The following is a 17920-nucleotide window of genomic DNA, read 5'->3' on the forward strand; positions in this document are numbered from 1 at the left end:
AAGCTCCTGTGTCCATGAACCTCGAAGTCCAGTTGCCAGGAAACTCGATAAAGTTTGTGATCTTTTAAATTAGATCATATTTTCAAGAGAACCAGCTATTTTAAATTTGAGATGAAAGTTTTCATATACCATTTAGTTTAAAGGATGTTTTAATTTAGGAAATGGAGTCATAAAAATATAATATCAATGCTACTGCCAGAAGAGACCACTCCTTTGCTTTCAGTGGAAAACAAAACCATAATAGAACATACACCATTTACGGCATAAATAATTTATAATTACATATAAATATATAAAAATAATTACAAGATATTTAAGGCAGGGAACAAGTAAATATAAGTGAATAGACACAAAATTTCAGAAATAACAAAATACCTAATATCCAAAAATAACACATTAGAGTCCCTTATTAAGCCCCACCCCGTCCCCCGGTGGCTGCACTTTAAACGACTCTTCTCTCAGGGAGCCCCTGTAAAAACACCCCAAAGGCACACCTGCACCTGATGTATTGCTACTGAAGCCCAGGCGAGATTTGCTGTTGCAACCTGAAAAAAGAGGATGAAACGCATTTTGATTAGTCACATGCAGACATCCTAACAAAGGACTCTAGCACGCATGTATATGAAGAATTTTCTGAGGCCACTGAGTATTTGAATATTTTGCCAAACATAGAGAATCAAATAGGTACAAGATTTCTCGTTTACATTTCCCGCCCCTTTATAAATGAGTTTAATGTTCTCGTTCCTCTTAACTTTGGATAAAAAGCAAGATGAATTGCTTGAGAGAGCTATCGTCCAATGATTTTCACATAAAATAATTATTTCTCAGTTTAACAAAAATACTATTAAAATGGCCTCAACCCCCACTTTGCAATGAAGAATATTTCTAAAATTTTGCTGACAAGTTCTCAGTTACTAGCTATTCTACTTCTTTTATTATTCATTCACTTCCCAAACATTCACTGGGTGCTTCCTGGGTACCAGGCAGTACTCTAGGTGCTGGAAACCTGGCACCACCACCACCCACCAGAACAGCTTACAGTGGACTGTGGGAGAGAGAAAGACGAGAAAGAGGATAAGGGAAGTGCACAGGGTCTTAGCTGGTGACGAGGGGCTACAGAGAATCAGAGGCACGACATGGAGATATGTGCAGTGTTCAGGAAAGGCCTCCTCCCTGACATGGCGACATGCGAGGACACTCCTGAAGGAGGTGGCTGGGGTGGGGACAAGGAGGACACGCACAATCCAAGCAGAGGGAGAGCAGATGCAGAGGCTCTGAGCAGGAGCCGGTCAGCCTTGCTCAAGGACCCCGTGTGGCTGGAGGGAGGGAGCAGGATAGGAGTACAGGCAGGGATGTGGGCCTCTGTGTACTGGGAGTGACAGATCACTGCAGTATCTGGCTTTAGGGTCAATGAGCCAATTCTGATTCAGGGAATAGTGCATAGAGCTCATTGTTTCCAAATGTGATGCTGGAATCTTTGTTCAGGATATCCTCTAGGAGGAGGACTTTTTTTTTTTTTTTAAGATTTTATTTATTTATTTGACAGGGAGAGACACAGCGAGAGAGGGAACACAAGCAGGGGGAGTGGAAGAGGGAAAAGCAGGCTCTCCGCTGAGCAGAGAGCCCGACGCAGGGCTCCATCCCAGGACTCTGGGATCATGACCTGAGCCGAAGGCAGACGCCCAACGACTGAGCCATCCAGGCGCCCCAAGGAAGAGGACATTTTTAAGAAAACATAGATAATCAGAATGTGAGAACTCTCTAAAGTCATCCTCCTACTTTATTTGATTCACAATATGGCATACTTCTTTTTTTATTGTTAGAAAGGGTTCTTGGTGGCGCCTGGGTTAAGCGTCTGCCTTCAGCTCAGGTCATGATCCTGGGGTCCTGGGATCGAGCCCTGCATCGGGCTCCATGCTCAGCAGAGAGCCTGCTTCTCCCTCTCCCTCTGCCTGCCTGTCTGCCTACTTGTGATCTCTCTCTGTCTCTCTGTCAAATAAATAAAATCTTAGAAAAAAAAAAGAAAAAAGAAAGGATTCTTACTAAAATCAGTTGCTATATTTCTAATTTAATCAGTTTTCTCTCCAAATAATTACAAAACAAAAATAACGGTAATGTTAAGCAAATTGTGGTTTTAAATATTCATTCATTTATTAACTGAACCATATTAATGAGTGCCCTCAACAGGCTAGCCTCACCTCCTGATGACTCATACAGAAGGCTTCTTTGCCCCAGTGCCGATACAGCTCGAGGATACCAATCAAGTCACCAATTGCAGTGACAATTGGTAAACAAAGAACAGACTGGATGCGAGTCCCTGACTCCAGTCCAGTACCTCTTGGAAATCGTTCATCCTGAAAAATCAAAGGAGAAAAGATATAAATTCAGTGAAAGAAATGGAATCATTATGTTGAGATTCTTATTTCTGCCAGAAATTGCCTAATACTTGTAATAAAACATAGGCAGTCCTTTTCAAAGGAAAACCAAATGACAATGGACACTATAAACTATCTTTAAGAAAATGCTTATCTTTAGCAGCATGGCATCTGTTCACAGATACTGCTTTAGTGTTTCTTTATCCCTGTGCAGTAGAATTTAGTTAATCAATGAATACATATTCATTCCATGCAATAATAAAAGTAATTATGGTGGCTAACACACATCACCTTCTATGTGCTGGAACTCTTCCAAGGCTATATAAATACCACATGAAGGAAAGTAAATATAAAAAATTGTTTCTCTTCTATTTTTAAGGTTAGAATAATACAGAAGTGTATGTTAATGATAGTCATTCTGATTGAATCTCAAAAGCTCACATTAAGTATTCAAATCATCCAATAATTATCAATTACGTGTGAAAAATGCAATTGGTTCTTTGACTTTAATAACTTTCTAGCTCAGCAAATCACTCAAAGGAATACAGGGAAATTGAATGAATTGATACCAAAGCACCAATTCTATTTATTCAATTTCTGTCTGTAGGAAGCTTTTCATTAATCAAGAACAGTACAAATATGTGTTTGTAATTTACAGATCTTTGGAAAGCCTGCATATACAATAGAACATTTTCAAATGACAAGTTGTATAGTATCTACTTTTAACACTTTAAAATTAAAAATATTTGACATACAACATTATGTAAGTTAAAGTTTAAACTGTTGATTTGATATATTTATATATTGTAATATGATTGCCATTGTAGTGGTAGTTAGCATCCCTATCATGTCACATAATTCTTTTTTTTAAATTTTATTTATTTTAGGGGTGCCTGCGTGGCTCAGATAGTTAAGCGTCTGCCTTCAGCTCAGGTCGGGCTCCTGGCTCAGCGGGGAGCCTGCTTCTCACTCTCCCTCTGCCTCTCCCCCTGCTCGTGCTCTCTCTATCTGTGTCTCAAATGAATAAATAGAATCTTTAAACAAATAAAATTTTATTTATTTTAGAGAGAGAAAGCGCACACAAGCGGGGGGCAGGGGCAGAGGGAAAGGGAGAGAGAGAGAATCTCAAGCAGACTCCAGGCTGAGCATAGAGCCTGATGCGGGGCCCAATCTTATTACCCTGAGATCATGGTCTGAGCCGAAACCAGGAGTCAGAGGCTTAACTGACTGAGCCACCCAAGTGCCCCACTTGATTATCTTTATAATGAAGATCTAGTCTTTCAGCAACTTTCTTTATCTGTATCTCTACCTATACAGATAATTAGTGGCAAAACCAGAATTAAAACCCAGATCTCATGACTCCAACTTAGCACTTTTTCAGAGCAATTTCATTACACCTCTATAGTCGTTTGCCTACTTGTCAATTTTAAAGTCTAAGCTCATGTAGTGACATTTCATCACAATACTCACATATAGTGTGGAAGACTGTCATATTCCCCACACCCGTGTCCTTCATCAGTATCTTCCAATACTGATCTGGGCTTGTTTATGTCATTTACTTTGGCTAATGCAAGGATAGTAAATTTGATGAAAGCAAGGGTTGAAAACTCACTTGCATGTTTCACTTATTCTCTGGAACCTCTCCACCATCATGAGAACATTCCAGGCCAACTTAACTTTACATAGGGAGGTGGGGGAGTGATAAACACAGAGAGCTGAGGCCCTCTGAGGCCAGCCAGCTGGTAAGTGACGGGCCAGTTGATCTCAGATGCACAAGCCCAGCTGAACACAGCCCAATCAGCAGAATGGCCCAATGCACGGACTCCTGAGAAGTCCCAGGTGGCCGCTGTAGGACAACACTACAACTTGGGGCAGGATGGTACTCAGCATTAGCTAACACATTCCTGGCCGTCTTGCCAGGATATACCACACAGAACAGTGATCACTTAGTTTACCTAAATATAAACATGCATTTTATGCTTAACTGTACTGGTAGGTGCTTAAATAAGAACTCTTCAAATCTAGCTCTCAGTGGGTATATAAGGTATGATTCTGTGAGGACAAATTTTAGTTTACATACAGATTCATTTATTGATCTGTATCTTGCTCTAATGCTTTTATAAAATGGCTTGAGTCATAACATCAAAATGATATGTCATCTTTATGAAATAAATACTTCAGGTTACAAATGTCACAGAGTAAAAGGTCATTTACCCCAAGGATGTCTTCCACTAGCAACGTTTTTCTGGACTTGGCCACATAGGCAGAAATGGTGGTGCCCTGGGCAATGGGCCCAGCAGGGATGAGCCGGGGTTTTCCTTCCTTGATTCCAGGTGGAGTGAACACGCACAGACTCTAGCAAGGAGAAAGAACATGTTTTATAGACCTCCCTGTACTTGGCACCACAGAAAGACTCCTAGATATTACTTATCGGTCATGAGGAATCTGTGAGCCAACAAAGAGAGACAGAAGATGATGAAAAGTGCCTTGATCAAACTGGGGTATGTGAGGTGGAATTCTTTCTCGTATTCCCGATAGGACACAAAATGCAGGCTAGATATAGGACTCCAATGAATGCCTCGCAGAAGAAAAACTCTTAAAATAGCCTCCTATTTTGATATATAGGAAACAATAAAATGGAAAAAGAAAAGTTGTCCTTGGGGTCGAGGTATTGTCAAGAAACAGACATCAGGCCCAACCTCCCCTAGATAATGGACTGACAGATCTGGAGACAGGATCAGGGACTACAAGTCAAACTGATTTGGTTGTATTTTTCATTTTCTTTAAAAATGTTTTTAAGATTAGATAATCCTCTTAAGCTACACATGTTCCTACTAATACTTGCTATTACTAAGCAAATGTATTGCTTAGTAATAGCAAAAATCCAAAATATTTTGGACAAATCTGGGTGCATCTTTCCCTTTCAAATGATTAGGTGGGAAGGTAAACTCCTGAAACTATTTTAAGATAAGTGTTTTTTAAAAATATGATCAGTTATTTTGACTAAATCCAGTATTTTTTTTTTTTAAAGATTTTATTTATTTATTTGACAGAGAGAGACACAGCGAGAGAGGGAACACAAGCACGGGGAGTGGAAGAGGGAGAAGCAGGCTCCCCGCAGAGCAGGGAGCCCGATGCGGGACTCGATCCCAGGACCCTGGGATCATGACCTGAGCTGAAGGCAGTCGCTTAACCAACTGAGCCACCCAGGCGCCCTAAATCCAGTATTTTAAATAAATTTCGACTAAGTAAGAATTGCTAATCAAAACAAATCACCTAGAGTTGGGGGCAATATTTTGGCATAACTGTATTATGATTATCTACTCACTTCAAAAAGTACTAAAGTTCAGGTAAATTCTCCCAGCATTTTACTTTTATCTTAAATTGGACTGCTGTAAGTTAAAGTCTGAAGACATCTGAAGCAGTAAGATTAGATAATCCTCTTAAGCTACACATGTTCCTACTAATACTTGCTAATATGAAGCAAATTCTAGTTGAAGACATTGAGATCGATATAATCATACACTTATTAGATACACGGTTTTCAAGCTCTGTAATGTCAGAGAACCCCTTCTTCCTATAAAATCTTACTATCACACGAGAGTAAAGCCTATAAACAAGCTCCTTCAATCAACTGGGAGTGGGGCGGGCGGAGGGAGGGAAGCAGAGCATAGATGCACCCCCCCCCAGCTGCTTTAAATAAATGATTACTTACAGATTAGAAGCTAAGTTCAAAATATTTTATTCACACATATATCTGTATCAGTTAGCACTGTGCTTACATAGCATTTGTAATTAAGTACTATCAATGCCTGTGAGAAATACATTTTAAATGACTCTTTGTAAGAGATTAAGTTAAAAATGTTTATTATGCTTTAAAATGATTTTAAAAATTTAACTACATATAAGATAGCAAATGACAATTCCACCTTATTATTTTTAAAGAGGCTAGAATTCATGTCACCAGTTTTAAAGTTACTGAGGTTCCATGACACACCAATATGCATATGGCGCAGATGAAGTTAGGACTTTGATTAGATTTAGTAACTATCACTGCCACAGTAAAAGTCAGTGTGCCACTCTAAGATTGAGAGAAGAGTAGAAGAATTATTCAAGAACAGGAAGAAGGGATGATTGCAAGAAAAAATTGTAAAGGATGTGGTATATTTAGCTTGAAGAAAAATCGAAACTGATAATGTTTTTCTCAAACTATGAGAAAGTTAATCACAAGATGGATGCTGAGCAACGTTCTCTTTACCAAAGAGAGAATGCAGGAAATGAACTTGGACGGAACTGAGGGGTTTGCCTCACTCCTACAGAACTTCCTTGGACTGTGACAGAAGGTAAACTCTGGAGCAAGCTCCCAGCAGTAGCTTTGGATTTTTTTTTTTTTTTTTTTTTAAGATTTTATTTATTTGACAGAGAGAGAGCGCACAAGCAGGGGGAGCAGCAAGCAGAGGGAGAATCAGACTCCGCGCTGAGCAGGGAGCCCGATGCGGAGCTTGATCCCAGGACCCTGGGATCACAATCTGAACCGAAGGCAGATGCTTAACAGACTGAGCCACCCAGGTGCCCCAGATTTTTTTTTTTTAAATAGTCTTTGGCTTTGTTTGTTGTTTGAAGATCTACAACAGACATCTTTTTTGGATGACTTTGCTATATGCCCTTTAAGGCTAGATTTAATATCTACAAGTTATAATTAACCTTCAAAAATCAATAATGAAAGAATAGCTTATATAATCCTATATTATTAGGAGGTCATTTATGTAATATTATAAAATATTTATTCCCTCTATGTAGGATTTCTATATGAGGCACGAGAAACAGATAAGCAAATACTGCACCAAGGGTGTATGGAAAGCTATTCTATATACTAGGCTTGCTGACAATGAAAGGTTTGGGAATCTTTCAACTACTTGATTGAATCTGAAAAACTTGTGGATAATAAATAGTTACCAAAAAATTAAATAATTCTTTGCCGTGGAAACTCTACCTTTGTTTTACCAACTACCTTATGATTTTTGTTCATATTTATCAAATAGAAGTGTTTCCAAATGAGAGCTAGATGAGTGCTAACAGTACTGAATAAATCGTCAAATGAAGGCCAAATGCTCAGGTGGGGAGGGAAAATGAGGACTGACCTAGGACTGACACCTCTTTCTGACGTGTTTCACCTTCTCCCCTCTGCATTAGTGCTTTCCCATTCTTTTTTGTTTCTGTGTTTTACTCCATACAATTTCCTGTGCAAAGGTTCACTTCATAACATCCATTTCTGATTGAAGATCAACCACTGGTTTGAATTCCGTGTTCAGTAATAACTGAACAATAGTTCTTTATGTTGTTCATCATCTTTGCAGTTGAATGCACTAATTGGCAGCTATTACTGCAGGTGGAAAAAATCTAACAAACCTCTAAATTAGAGGCTGAATTTTACATGTACTCAAGGGATGGGGAAGATTCATTAAGCCTACCTTTATTTACTCTCCAGAAATAATCAAATGGACAGCTGTGTACTGAACAGTCACTCCTCAGTGGTTAAGCTACTACCTTCACCACATACTCGGTCTCCGAGAATACTTGGGTCTGTTTCTGAATTCTCAATTCCATACCAGTCGGTTGATCGGCCACCACACTGCTTGAATGACTATAAACTTGTCGTACATTATGTGACCTGACAAGGCAAGTCTTGCTTCAGTTCTTAACGTTTCAAGGTAATCACAGTTTATTTGATAAGATATACTTTGCATCTTTCATTGGGAAAGGGGCTGCATTACTGAATTAACCAATAATGGGTGTAAGTTCTTGGGAAACTTACAAAGGAAATAGTAACTTTATTTTTATTTTTTAAATTTAAATTCAATTAATTAACATATAGTGTATTATTAGTTTCCGAGGTAGAGTTCAGTGATTCATCAGAGTAACTTTATTTAAAAAAAATCATTATGATTTTTGACAAGGGTTTGACTGGGATGTTCAGATTATTAAGATAAAAAATATTCTATTTTATAGGAGGGTGAATGGAAACTGCTTTTTATCAAACATCACTACACAGTATTTTAGAATGTATTAAGACTACATGTACTTAAAACATATATGTATAAAATGCAATGTTGAGCCGAGTCTCTAAAATTAATTCCTGCTCTAACACTGTATCATCTATGAAAACTTTTATTAGCACAAACATATTTTAGGGGCTAGAGATAAAAACAACTAAAAACAAGGAAAAGGTCCAAAGTTTCAAACCTCAACCACCTCTACTCTTTCCAGAGAAGAAATCACCTGCATTCAGAACATAAAACTTGACAAATCCTGCTGTTGGTCTTTCTTCCCTCCACGGGCTCTCCCCGGGGCTGACTGTTAGTCCTCCACCTCCCAGGACCATCAGAGAGACTGGCCATGTGGTGGGAGGGGACAAATTAGCTTCTTCAATTTTTCAAAGAAACCCATTATGAACTAGCCAATATTTCTGGAATAACAGCAATTTTTAATACTTATTTTTAAGGTTAGGTAATTGAAAGTAGGCAAGATTGGTAACAGTCATGACCAGTAGGTGGGCTCAAATGAACATAAAAAAGCATTCAAATTATAAAAAAGCAAATTAGGAGAAATAGATTTGGTGGAAAATGAACAATAGAAAAGACTATCACAATTTATTGGAAAAAAAAATCATGATTTTTTTGATGAAATGGGAAAATCTGGTTCATTGACATCAATTAAATAGATACATCAGGTGATAGACATCATTCTCATTTTCCTTCCCATACACAATTCAAAGACCACTTTATTCATGAAACTTTAGTTTTTATATGTTAAGGTTTCAACTGACAACCAGTTAAATTTTAGAAATATTTTAAAAGTGTATTATTTAGGCTTACCATTGAGTTATTTTTCTCACAAGACACTAGATGGCAGTGGACAGTAAATGAATTTAGATCTATGCAGATGGCCAGGAGCAACTGGCCCCCACGTTCACCTGGAACTTTAAAGAGAGAACTAGGGCGCCTGGGTGGCTCAGTTGGTTAAGTGACTGCCTTCGGCTCAGGTCATGATCCTGGAGTCCCGGGATCGAGTCCCGCATCGGGCTCCCTGCTCGGCAGGGAGTCTGCTTCTCCCTCTGACCTTCCTCCCTCTCATGCTCTCTGTCTCTCATTCTCTCTCTCTCAAATAAATAAATAAAATCTTTAAAAAAAATAAAAAATAAAAAAATAAAGAGAGAACTAACTCTGCATGATTCTTAAAATTAACCTATTGAAGTTCATTGTGCAGTTGAAGAAAGTCATGCAATTACTTTAAGATCCTTGCTATAAACTGGTTTTAATACCAATATATGAAAAGCTATCTATGAACTTACTTTATGAATTAAAAAATTTATGAGTTCGAAAGGTTTTCAGCTTTTACAAACAACTCTTATAGATAACACAAGAAAAACTGTAATAATATTATAAAGTATGTTATGCATCAGAGTAAAAGACCGGGTATGAAAGAGAAAACCTGTAAAAACAGTAAAAGTTTAATTAACCAAAAAAAAAAAAAAAAAAGTTATTTTCTAACAAATATTTCAAGAGTAACTTATACACATCATATGTCAGTCTCTGCTAAGGGTCAGGACATACAAATACACTACTTCCTCTCCTAACTCCAGATTTCTCACAGACTGCTGCTTCTGCCTAAGAAAGCCCTTTATTTCCCCTTTTTACCTACTAAGTGAGAGGTCTTCCAAGCCCTGCTTCAACAGAGCTAATCATCTGAGTTGCTTGTAATGTGATCCACCCCAGCACCCCCATCAAATTCAGTATCCCAGAACACCTTGGCTTCCTCTCTGTTTGCACTCAAGACCCTATGTTATAATTAACTGTGGATTTCTCCATTTCCTCTACTGGTTGTACATTCTTTGATGACAGGAATGGTGGTTTGTTTTGTTTTTTATAATCTTTGTATGCTCAGCAATTTAGCATAGATTTTTGGTACACAGCAGGTATTTTAAGTGGTTTGCTGAATGAATAACAATCATGACATAACACTTAACCAATGGAAGTTAAACTTAATTTAGAAAGTTTTAAACAGATTGTCAAAGTCACAAAGTGGTGAACTGGAACTCACATGGGCCAACTCCAGAATCACGATTTTTTGGGAAGCTGTCCTTCTTCCAAGCTCTGAAACAATGTGTATAGCACAAGAATTCTCTTTCCTGAAGGACTGTCCCAGTGGAACGTGAACAAGAAAAGCACAGGGAAGGTATAATGAGGGAACCTATTCTGGTTCATCACTGTTCCCAGGGGTAGCAAACAGCCTGAACAAGGTTTATACTAAAAAAACCATCTGGAATATATGTCCTAGTGGCTTTTAGAAAAGCTTTATTTTAATACTGTTTTTCGTTTCTTCCATTTACTGGTCCTATTAGGTTTTCTATCATCATTTGCATTAAATGGGACAATTTATATTTTCCTCAAAAACTGTCCATTTTGTCTAGATGTCCATATTTATTAGTGCAAGCATCCTCTCATAATTTATCATTTTCATTCTATTGTTGTATCTTCTAAATTATTAAACATAAACAATTGTGTTTTCTCTTTTTTATTAATTAGGTTAGCAAACAGCTTATATCTGTATAGTTTTTTTTAAAGATGTATTTATTTATGTGAGAGAGAGGGGATGGAGGAGAGGAGGGTGGAGGGGCAGAGGGAGAGAGAGAATCCTCAAGCAGACACGGGTCTCAATCTCACGACCCTGAGATCACAGTCTGAGCCAAAAGTCGGACACTCAATTGACTGCACCACCCAGGTAACCCCTATTCCTGTACAGTCTTTAAATTCTCTTGTTTATATGGTTTTGTTTTTCTAAGTCCATAGGTTAAATTGGCAAATCCCAAGAAGACAGAGATTTTAATTTACTACCGCATCTCTAGTACTTGGAACACTACCATGCAGTCGTACCTGGTAAGAATGTGCTGAATTAATGAATTAATATTCTTTTGTCTCTTATTTATTAACCCCTCAAAAATGTATATAAGATGTTTAATACTTTGAGGATGTGGATTTTCCACTGCAAACAACTTTGCCCAGAGCTTTAGCAATACTACAATTCATTTTTGTAAATATTATACTCTCCAATAACTGTATTTTTTCCCCAAAGAGTCACAGTACACGTTTTTATTTATGATAATTTCCTTGTTTTTAGACATTATGGGGATCTGAATTCTTACATGGGGGTTAAATGCATCAAAGTAGGGTCTAACCCAAAGAAGAAAGGGAAACCCATGTTGGTAAATCTTAAAATAATATAGAGTATTTTTACTATTGTATTCTTCTGTTCTTTTTTGGGGGGGTTTTGGTGTGTTTTGCTTTAAAAATTTTGATGCATCAAATATTTACAGTGTAAACTTCATAACAGCTCTGCCTTCACTGCAGACTAAACCCTTCACAAATCCCAAGTGACCTCCTGTTCCAATTTAATGCTTTTATTCCCCAAACTCAACTTCATCATTGATCCTGTGCCACTCGCTCTCCTTTTGTTTTCATTTTTCTGGAATAGGTTTGCTCCATCTAAAATTACCTTCTTATTTTATTTTTATTTTTTTAAAGTGTTATTTATTTATTTGAGAGAGAGAGAAAACACAAGCAGGGGGTGAGGAAGGGCAGAGGGAGAAGCAGGCTCCCCGCTGAGCAGGGAGCCCGACAATGGGCTTGATCCCAGGACCCCGGGGATCATGACCCGAGCCAAAGGCAGAAGCTTAACCGACTGAGCCACCCAGGCGCCCCTAAAATTACCTTTTTATTTTCAACCACTCCTGAGTCCTTTGTTTATATGTGCCTCTATAAAATATAAGACAGTTGTGGGGTTTTTAAATCTAATTTAAGACTTTTTTTCTTCCAATAGCTGGGCCCATTCTACTTACAATTTTGTTGTGACATATTTTTGTAAGGAGTTTCACAATCTATTTTATGTTTTATTTTTAGTGTTTTAATACCACTTAGTTTGTTTTCTATCTTTTCCTTAACTTGCCATGTTTTCTTTAAATGTTTTCCTCTCTGACAATACTGACGTGGGTTTTTAATTCTACTAGAGGAACTTTTGATATATTTAAATATTATTTAAATTCTGTTTCTCAATGCATCAATTTTGGAGATTTATTTCCACTGATTCTTATTTATGAAAAAAGAAATTAATACTTTTATAAGTATAAGAATTTTATAATTCCTCCCATCTCTATCTTAATCCTTGGTATTTTTGATATAGACTAAAAATTTTATCTCAGTCTATTTGGGTTACATTTTATAATTTTTTCACGAAATCATATACATTTTGTTATAAGTGTGAGTTATTTAAGGTTTTATAATTGATTCAAAATCCTGAGGCAATTTTTTAAAAAAAAGATTTATAAATATCTGTAATATGCCACCTTGTATTAAGAAAATACACATGTATCTGCTCACCCGGGCAAAGATTAAAAAAAAAAAAAAAGCTTTATTTTATTTAATACAGTTAGCTTACATTTTAGAAGTACGTCAACATCTGTTCAAGCAATAGGTCAGATCAGATAATATGATACTTCTGAGAAGAACAATTTTAAAATTTTTTTAAAGGCTGGATAAAGTACATTTTACAATCCTTTCTAATGCATTGCTGTACTGAGAAGAATGGATGGAATCCACAGAAATCTAAAAAGAAGTCAATAAAGGAACCTTTAAGGCAAGCAAATCCTGAGCTGGATTGTTCTTGAGAGCAACAAAGCCTAGATGTACTGACCTCCCCTCAGGAAATCACCGGGGCAAACAGGAGAACCCCTACAAGGAGCCAGGACCCGCAAAGGGCTAAAGCCTCATTTTAGCTGGAAGGGTAAATGCACTTACAGCTGCAAGGAGATTACTAGTACCCCAGATTATCTTGAATTTACTGCTAAAGGGAAAACAAAAATCTCTTCTGAGAAATCATAACTGTGTATCACATGAGTGTGAGGCTTGCATGCATACTACTTTGTAGTCTGAAAAAAATCTCATGAGATAATTTAAAATAGTCCTGGATTAGTAGTGCCTTAGGTGACTGGCAAAAACAAATACATATCCTGTCTCCAGGAAAGGAACTTAAACACAGTCCTTCTTAAGAACAGCCATTTAAAAAGGCCCAAGGAAGAATATGATTCACAGTTAAAACATAAAAGAAAATAAAACACATGAGCAAATAAGCCACCATCCGTGAGAGATGGATGAAACAAAAGCCAAGAAATGTAAATTCAGAAAGAATATAAAACAATATTAAGAGGTATAGTTAATGTTATCTAGAGTTATCTCCCAAGAAATAAAAGATAAACTTAAAAAAAAATCCAGGGAATAAAAAACTATACTGAAGAACTGAGAAAAATAAAAAAAGAACCCAAAGTAACTATGTTCAAGTCAATATACAGAGAGATCATTTTTGTTAATGTGAACTCTATCCAGCAAAGATATATTTCAAGGAAGTGAAGACATAAAGACATACTCAGATAGACAAAAACTGAGAGTTTCCCATCAGCACACTCTCACTAAGGGAAATTCTACAGGACAGAAAAGTGACTCCAAATGGAAGACTTGAGATGCAAGAAAAATGAAGAGCAAACAAAGTGGTAATTATGTAGATACATCTAAAGAAACACTTCAGGGGTGCCTGGATGGCTCAGTCCATTAAGTGTCTGACTCTTGATCAGCTCAGGTCTTGAACCCAGGGTCGTGAATTCAAGGCCCACGTTGGGCTCCACATTGGGTGCGGAGCCTACTTTAAAAAAAAAAAAAAGGAAAGGAAAGGAAGAAAGAAAGAAAGAAACACACACTTCAGTGAACTTAAGACTTTTGGCAAGGTCTTCTTGCTACCCACAGAAATCCCCAGGGCCGGGAAATATTAAAGGCGTAGCTGCCTGTGCGGAACACATACAAGGAAAAATGTGGTGAACAAAACGCAGTAATTATCCCCTAAAAGTATCCTCCCAGCAAGACAAGGTCTCTGCCTTCATGGAGACTACATTCTAGTGAGAAAGCCAGATAAACACAAATCACGGATAAATACATAATTACAGATTCAGCTCAATTCTCTGGAGCAGTGCATGATACTAACACACAAGAGAGTGAGATGGACTTCGGAAGGTCAGAAGAGGCTACAATCTTTGCGAGGTACTCTGCTGTCCCCAGGGACAATGCTGTTGAGCCAGGCAAGACCAAGGAAGAGTGACCCCAGAAAGAGACAGGCAGAGTGAAATCAACTGACGTCAGGAGTATAAAGAATAAAGAGCCGACTAAAGCCTGGCAGGGATACAGTGTCATCCCCTCAATTAAGTTACAAAAGTGAAAGAATTAGAACTGATATACATAGAATACAATTTAGATATTGTGGACACAAAAGCTTCTTCTAAATCACATATTCCAGGAACCTACTTCACGAAGGTCAACGTATAAACAAGCTTGCAAAAATAAAGCAAAAAACAAACAAACAAACAAAAAAACAAAAAACAAAACAGCCAAATGACTAAGAATATGGGATTTGGGAATCTAAATCCAGGCTCTAAAAGTCAAGCACTTCCTGAGGCTCGCACACCCTGCAGACCCCTGGCCTCTTGTTGCCTGCCTTTCCTGACCTCTGCAAACCACTTCCCCCCATTTTCTTTCACACAGAGCAGAAGAGGGTCATCCCATGGGGCTGTCTCAGTTCCAGGGTTCACTCCTTTTCATGTAAACAGCTAGAAATGCTGAGTCCAGGATCCAGGCTTCAGCAAAGAATTGGATCGGTCTGAGTTTGGGTCACAAACAGCTGGGATTGAAGGGAAAGGGTCATGTGGTATATACTCAGCTGCCAAGACCAAGCAAGCCCTGTGAGTTGTCTGCAGATCCCAGAGGCGTCCTAAGGAGGAGATGTGCACTCTCATGATCACCCTGAGCTAACATACACACCAGCACATTTTAAATATAATTGCAAATTATGTTAATAGTTTTCTAAAAGGCAAAATTTTAGAAATAAATTTTTAGAATGAACAGGAAAGAATGAGATCTGTTATTTTAGTAGCTTAGCCATTAGCCTGAAATATCATTTAAAGTTTTTAGAAGTAGTAGTGATATCTGAATAATTCAATTTAATAAACACTCTTGTTCTGTACATGGAAGGCACTAGGAGAGACGCTGGGTGAATGAGAAGATGATCAAGAAAAGGTCTTTGCCTTAAAGAGCTTTTAATCCTGTAACATAAATTTTTACTATGCAAGGGGAAATGGAAGGGCTGCAGAAACGAAGAGGATCAATTACGGGTTCAGTAAATCAGCCAAGAAATACTTTTGTGCAACTACTGTTCATCCTTTGCACTACTGTATTATTCCGGGGTACTATCAAACATCTCAGAATACTTGCATCTCTATTCCTATTAACATTTTATAGAATATAAATAGCACACATTTTGATTACTCATGAATACAAGTATTATATTAAAAAATACATTCCAAATATCAAATAACAATGCCTAACACATAAGAAATACATAGTAAAAATTTTCCAAATATATTTATAAATGATCTCTGTATATTTTAACTACAAATATAATTCTTATTGGCTCAGAATATTATTCTAAAATGTTATGTATGTGGTTTTAATATCATAACAAAAATCAAATGCCAGTAGCTGAACATCTTGAAGTACTTTTGAAAGTCCTTTCTACACATTGCATTTGACGGTGGGCTGTGCTTCGAGTGAGTTAAACCAGAAACGCCTACTGCACAGAACACTGGAGCACGTACACCCGAGAAGCCTCAGGCCATGGACAGTGTGAGTGATGGCCACCACAGTTCGGGGACCCCCACTTAGTAACTCCGTCCCAGCACTGCTGGAGTTGCCTTAAAGAAATCTAAACACATCACATAAAAAATGCTAAACTTTTGTTCTCATTTTACCTCCTGCAGACTGTGTGTTGCCAGGCCATACACTGTCCACGATGCCCCAGCCCACAGCGCTGAAACAGCTTCTGTTCTAAACAGTAAGTCTGGGAATGCCATTCCTGAGACAGGATACCACAAACCGAAACTAAAACAATAAATAAATTACAAGATTTTATGCCCAAATGTTGCCACGCTGCTAAACCTTTCAGCTGGCAATAACTGTATATGGAAACAGAGCACAAAATGAGTTTCAAGTACCTAATACCCACGCATCTGTTAAGTTGTTTGAAACCCAGTGTATCTTTTTAAAAAAGCTTATGACATTTTCTTATCTAGAGCACCAAAATCTAAATTTAGATACTTACATTATTGCACTCTCCAAGGAAATACAGTGCAAATCCATCAGCTTTTGTGGCTGCCAAAGTAATAAAAAGGGAAGAAACTAATCTCAATGGAAGAATAGACCACGTATGAACTCTTTAAGGTGAGACCTCAGATAGGAGTCTTTGTGAAAGGACTGTTAACATAATTAATGGTCATGCAGTCAACTAAGCAGATTAATTTATGGTTTACTCAATCATATAATTAGAGCATTTTCATTCATTATTCGTCAGCTATTGAAATTTTAAGATGTGACATCCTCAAATGCATATAGCAGCCGATGCACTATGTAATAGTATCTTTGTGAAACTTTTAAGTATCACAATTATTGGAAATATTTTTTAAGAACTGTATTTAATTTTTAAAGTATGAAAAATACCAGATGTGATATTCATAATAATGAATAATCAATATTAGCATCAACCAAAAAGGATGAGATATATATATATATCTCCACATATCATCACTGAAGAGAACATGATTTAAACTTTCCTAAAACCGCTTCAGGGCCATCTGAAGGCAATCATCATAGCAGATAACAGATACTATTATCAGAGGATTGCCTGAATGTAGACCCCTGCTTCACTCCTTTTTTACTCATGTGGCTGCGGGTAAAATATTCAGCCTGTTTTTACCACAGCTTCCTCATCAGTAAAATGGCAATAACAGTATATAAATATGTCATCTCCCTAAATAAATTTAAAATGGTTTTTGTTCCTTAAAAATTAATGATTTCCTTCATAAAGATGTGATTTAATTCAATAAAACTATACTTTCCAAAGAAAACTAGGTTTTATTTAGAAATCATAGTATATTCCATTTATATCTGGCAGATACTTTTTTGGGATTAGATAATTTAGGAATTTTTAGGTTGACTCAATCTGGTAGTTTCATAATAAAATATTTTCATTTCAAATTTAGCCCAAGAATAGAAGTAAATAAATGACTTGCACTTGCCTTGTAGTAAGTATATTAACTTTCTCCATTTTCTGCAATGGAATAAAAGAAACTTCGGTTCAAATTTTCTACCAGGAGGAATACAAAACATTTCTTACCTATTTTAATGATGCTACTCAATTCATAGAGCAGTAGCTGGTTGTCTCCTCCTGTATCCAACCGTTGTTCTATGTAGCTGTTTAGTTCATACACAACTCCCTGCATATTCGTGTCTTGGTACTTTTAATAAAAAGAAAGAAAAGAAAGAAGAAAGAAAAGAAAAGAAAAGAAAGAAAGAAAGAAAGAAAGAAAGAAAGAAAGAAAGAAAGAAAGAAAGAAAGAA

General features: G+C 37.2%; 1 protein-coding gene across 5 annotated transcripts in view; it reads right to left on the reverse strand.

Moving 5' to 3' along the window:
- The window catches only part of LOC118001954 (cAMP and cAMP-inhibited cGMP 3',5'-cyclic phosphodiesterase 10A), a 292816-nt gene that overhangs the window by 70230 nt on the left and 204666 nt on the right, over positions 1-17920 (reverse strand). For all 5 annotated transcript variants that reach the window (XM_034992152.1, XM_034992150.1, XM_034992148.1 and 2 more), the window contains 5 exons: positions 17697-17817; positions 16626-16675; positions 4590-4730; positions 2199-2354; positions 495-545 (listed from right to left, as the gene is read on the reverse strand). In XM_034992152.1, the coding sequence (XP_034848043.1) occupies positions 495-545; positions 2199-2354; positions 4590-4730; positions 16626-16675; positions 17697-17817 (519 nt within the window). The remainder of the gene's footprint in view (positions 1-494; positions 546-2198; positions 2355-4589; positions 4731-16625; positions 16676-17696; positions 17818-17920) is intronic.

The sequence above is a fragment of the Mirounga leonina genome, unplaced genomic scaffold, assembly GCF_011800145.1.
Source record: "Mirounga leonina isolate KUSES-001 unplaced genomic scaffold, KU_Mleo_1.0 Mir_55, whole genome shotgun sequence".
In the NCBI taxonomy this organism is placed as follows: domain Eukaryota; kingdom Metazoa; phylum Chordata; class Mammalia; order Carnivora; family Phocidae; genus Mirounga; species Mirounga leonina.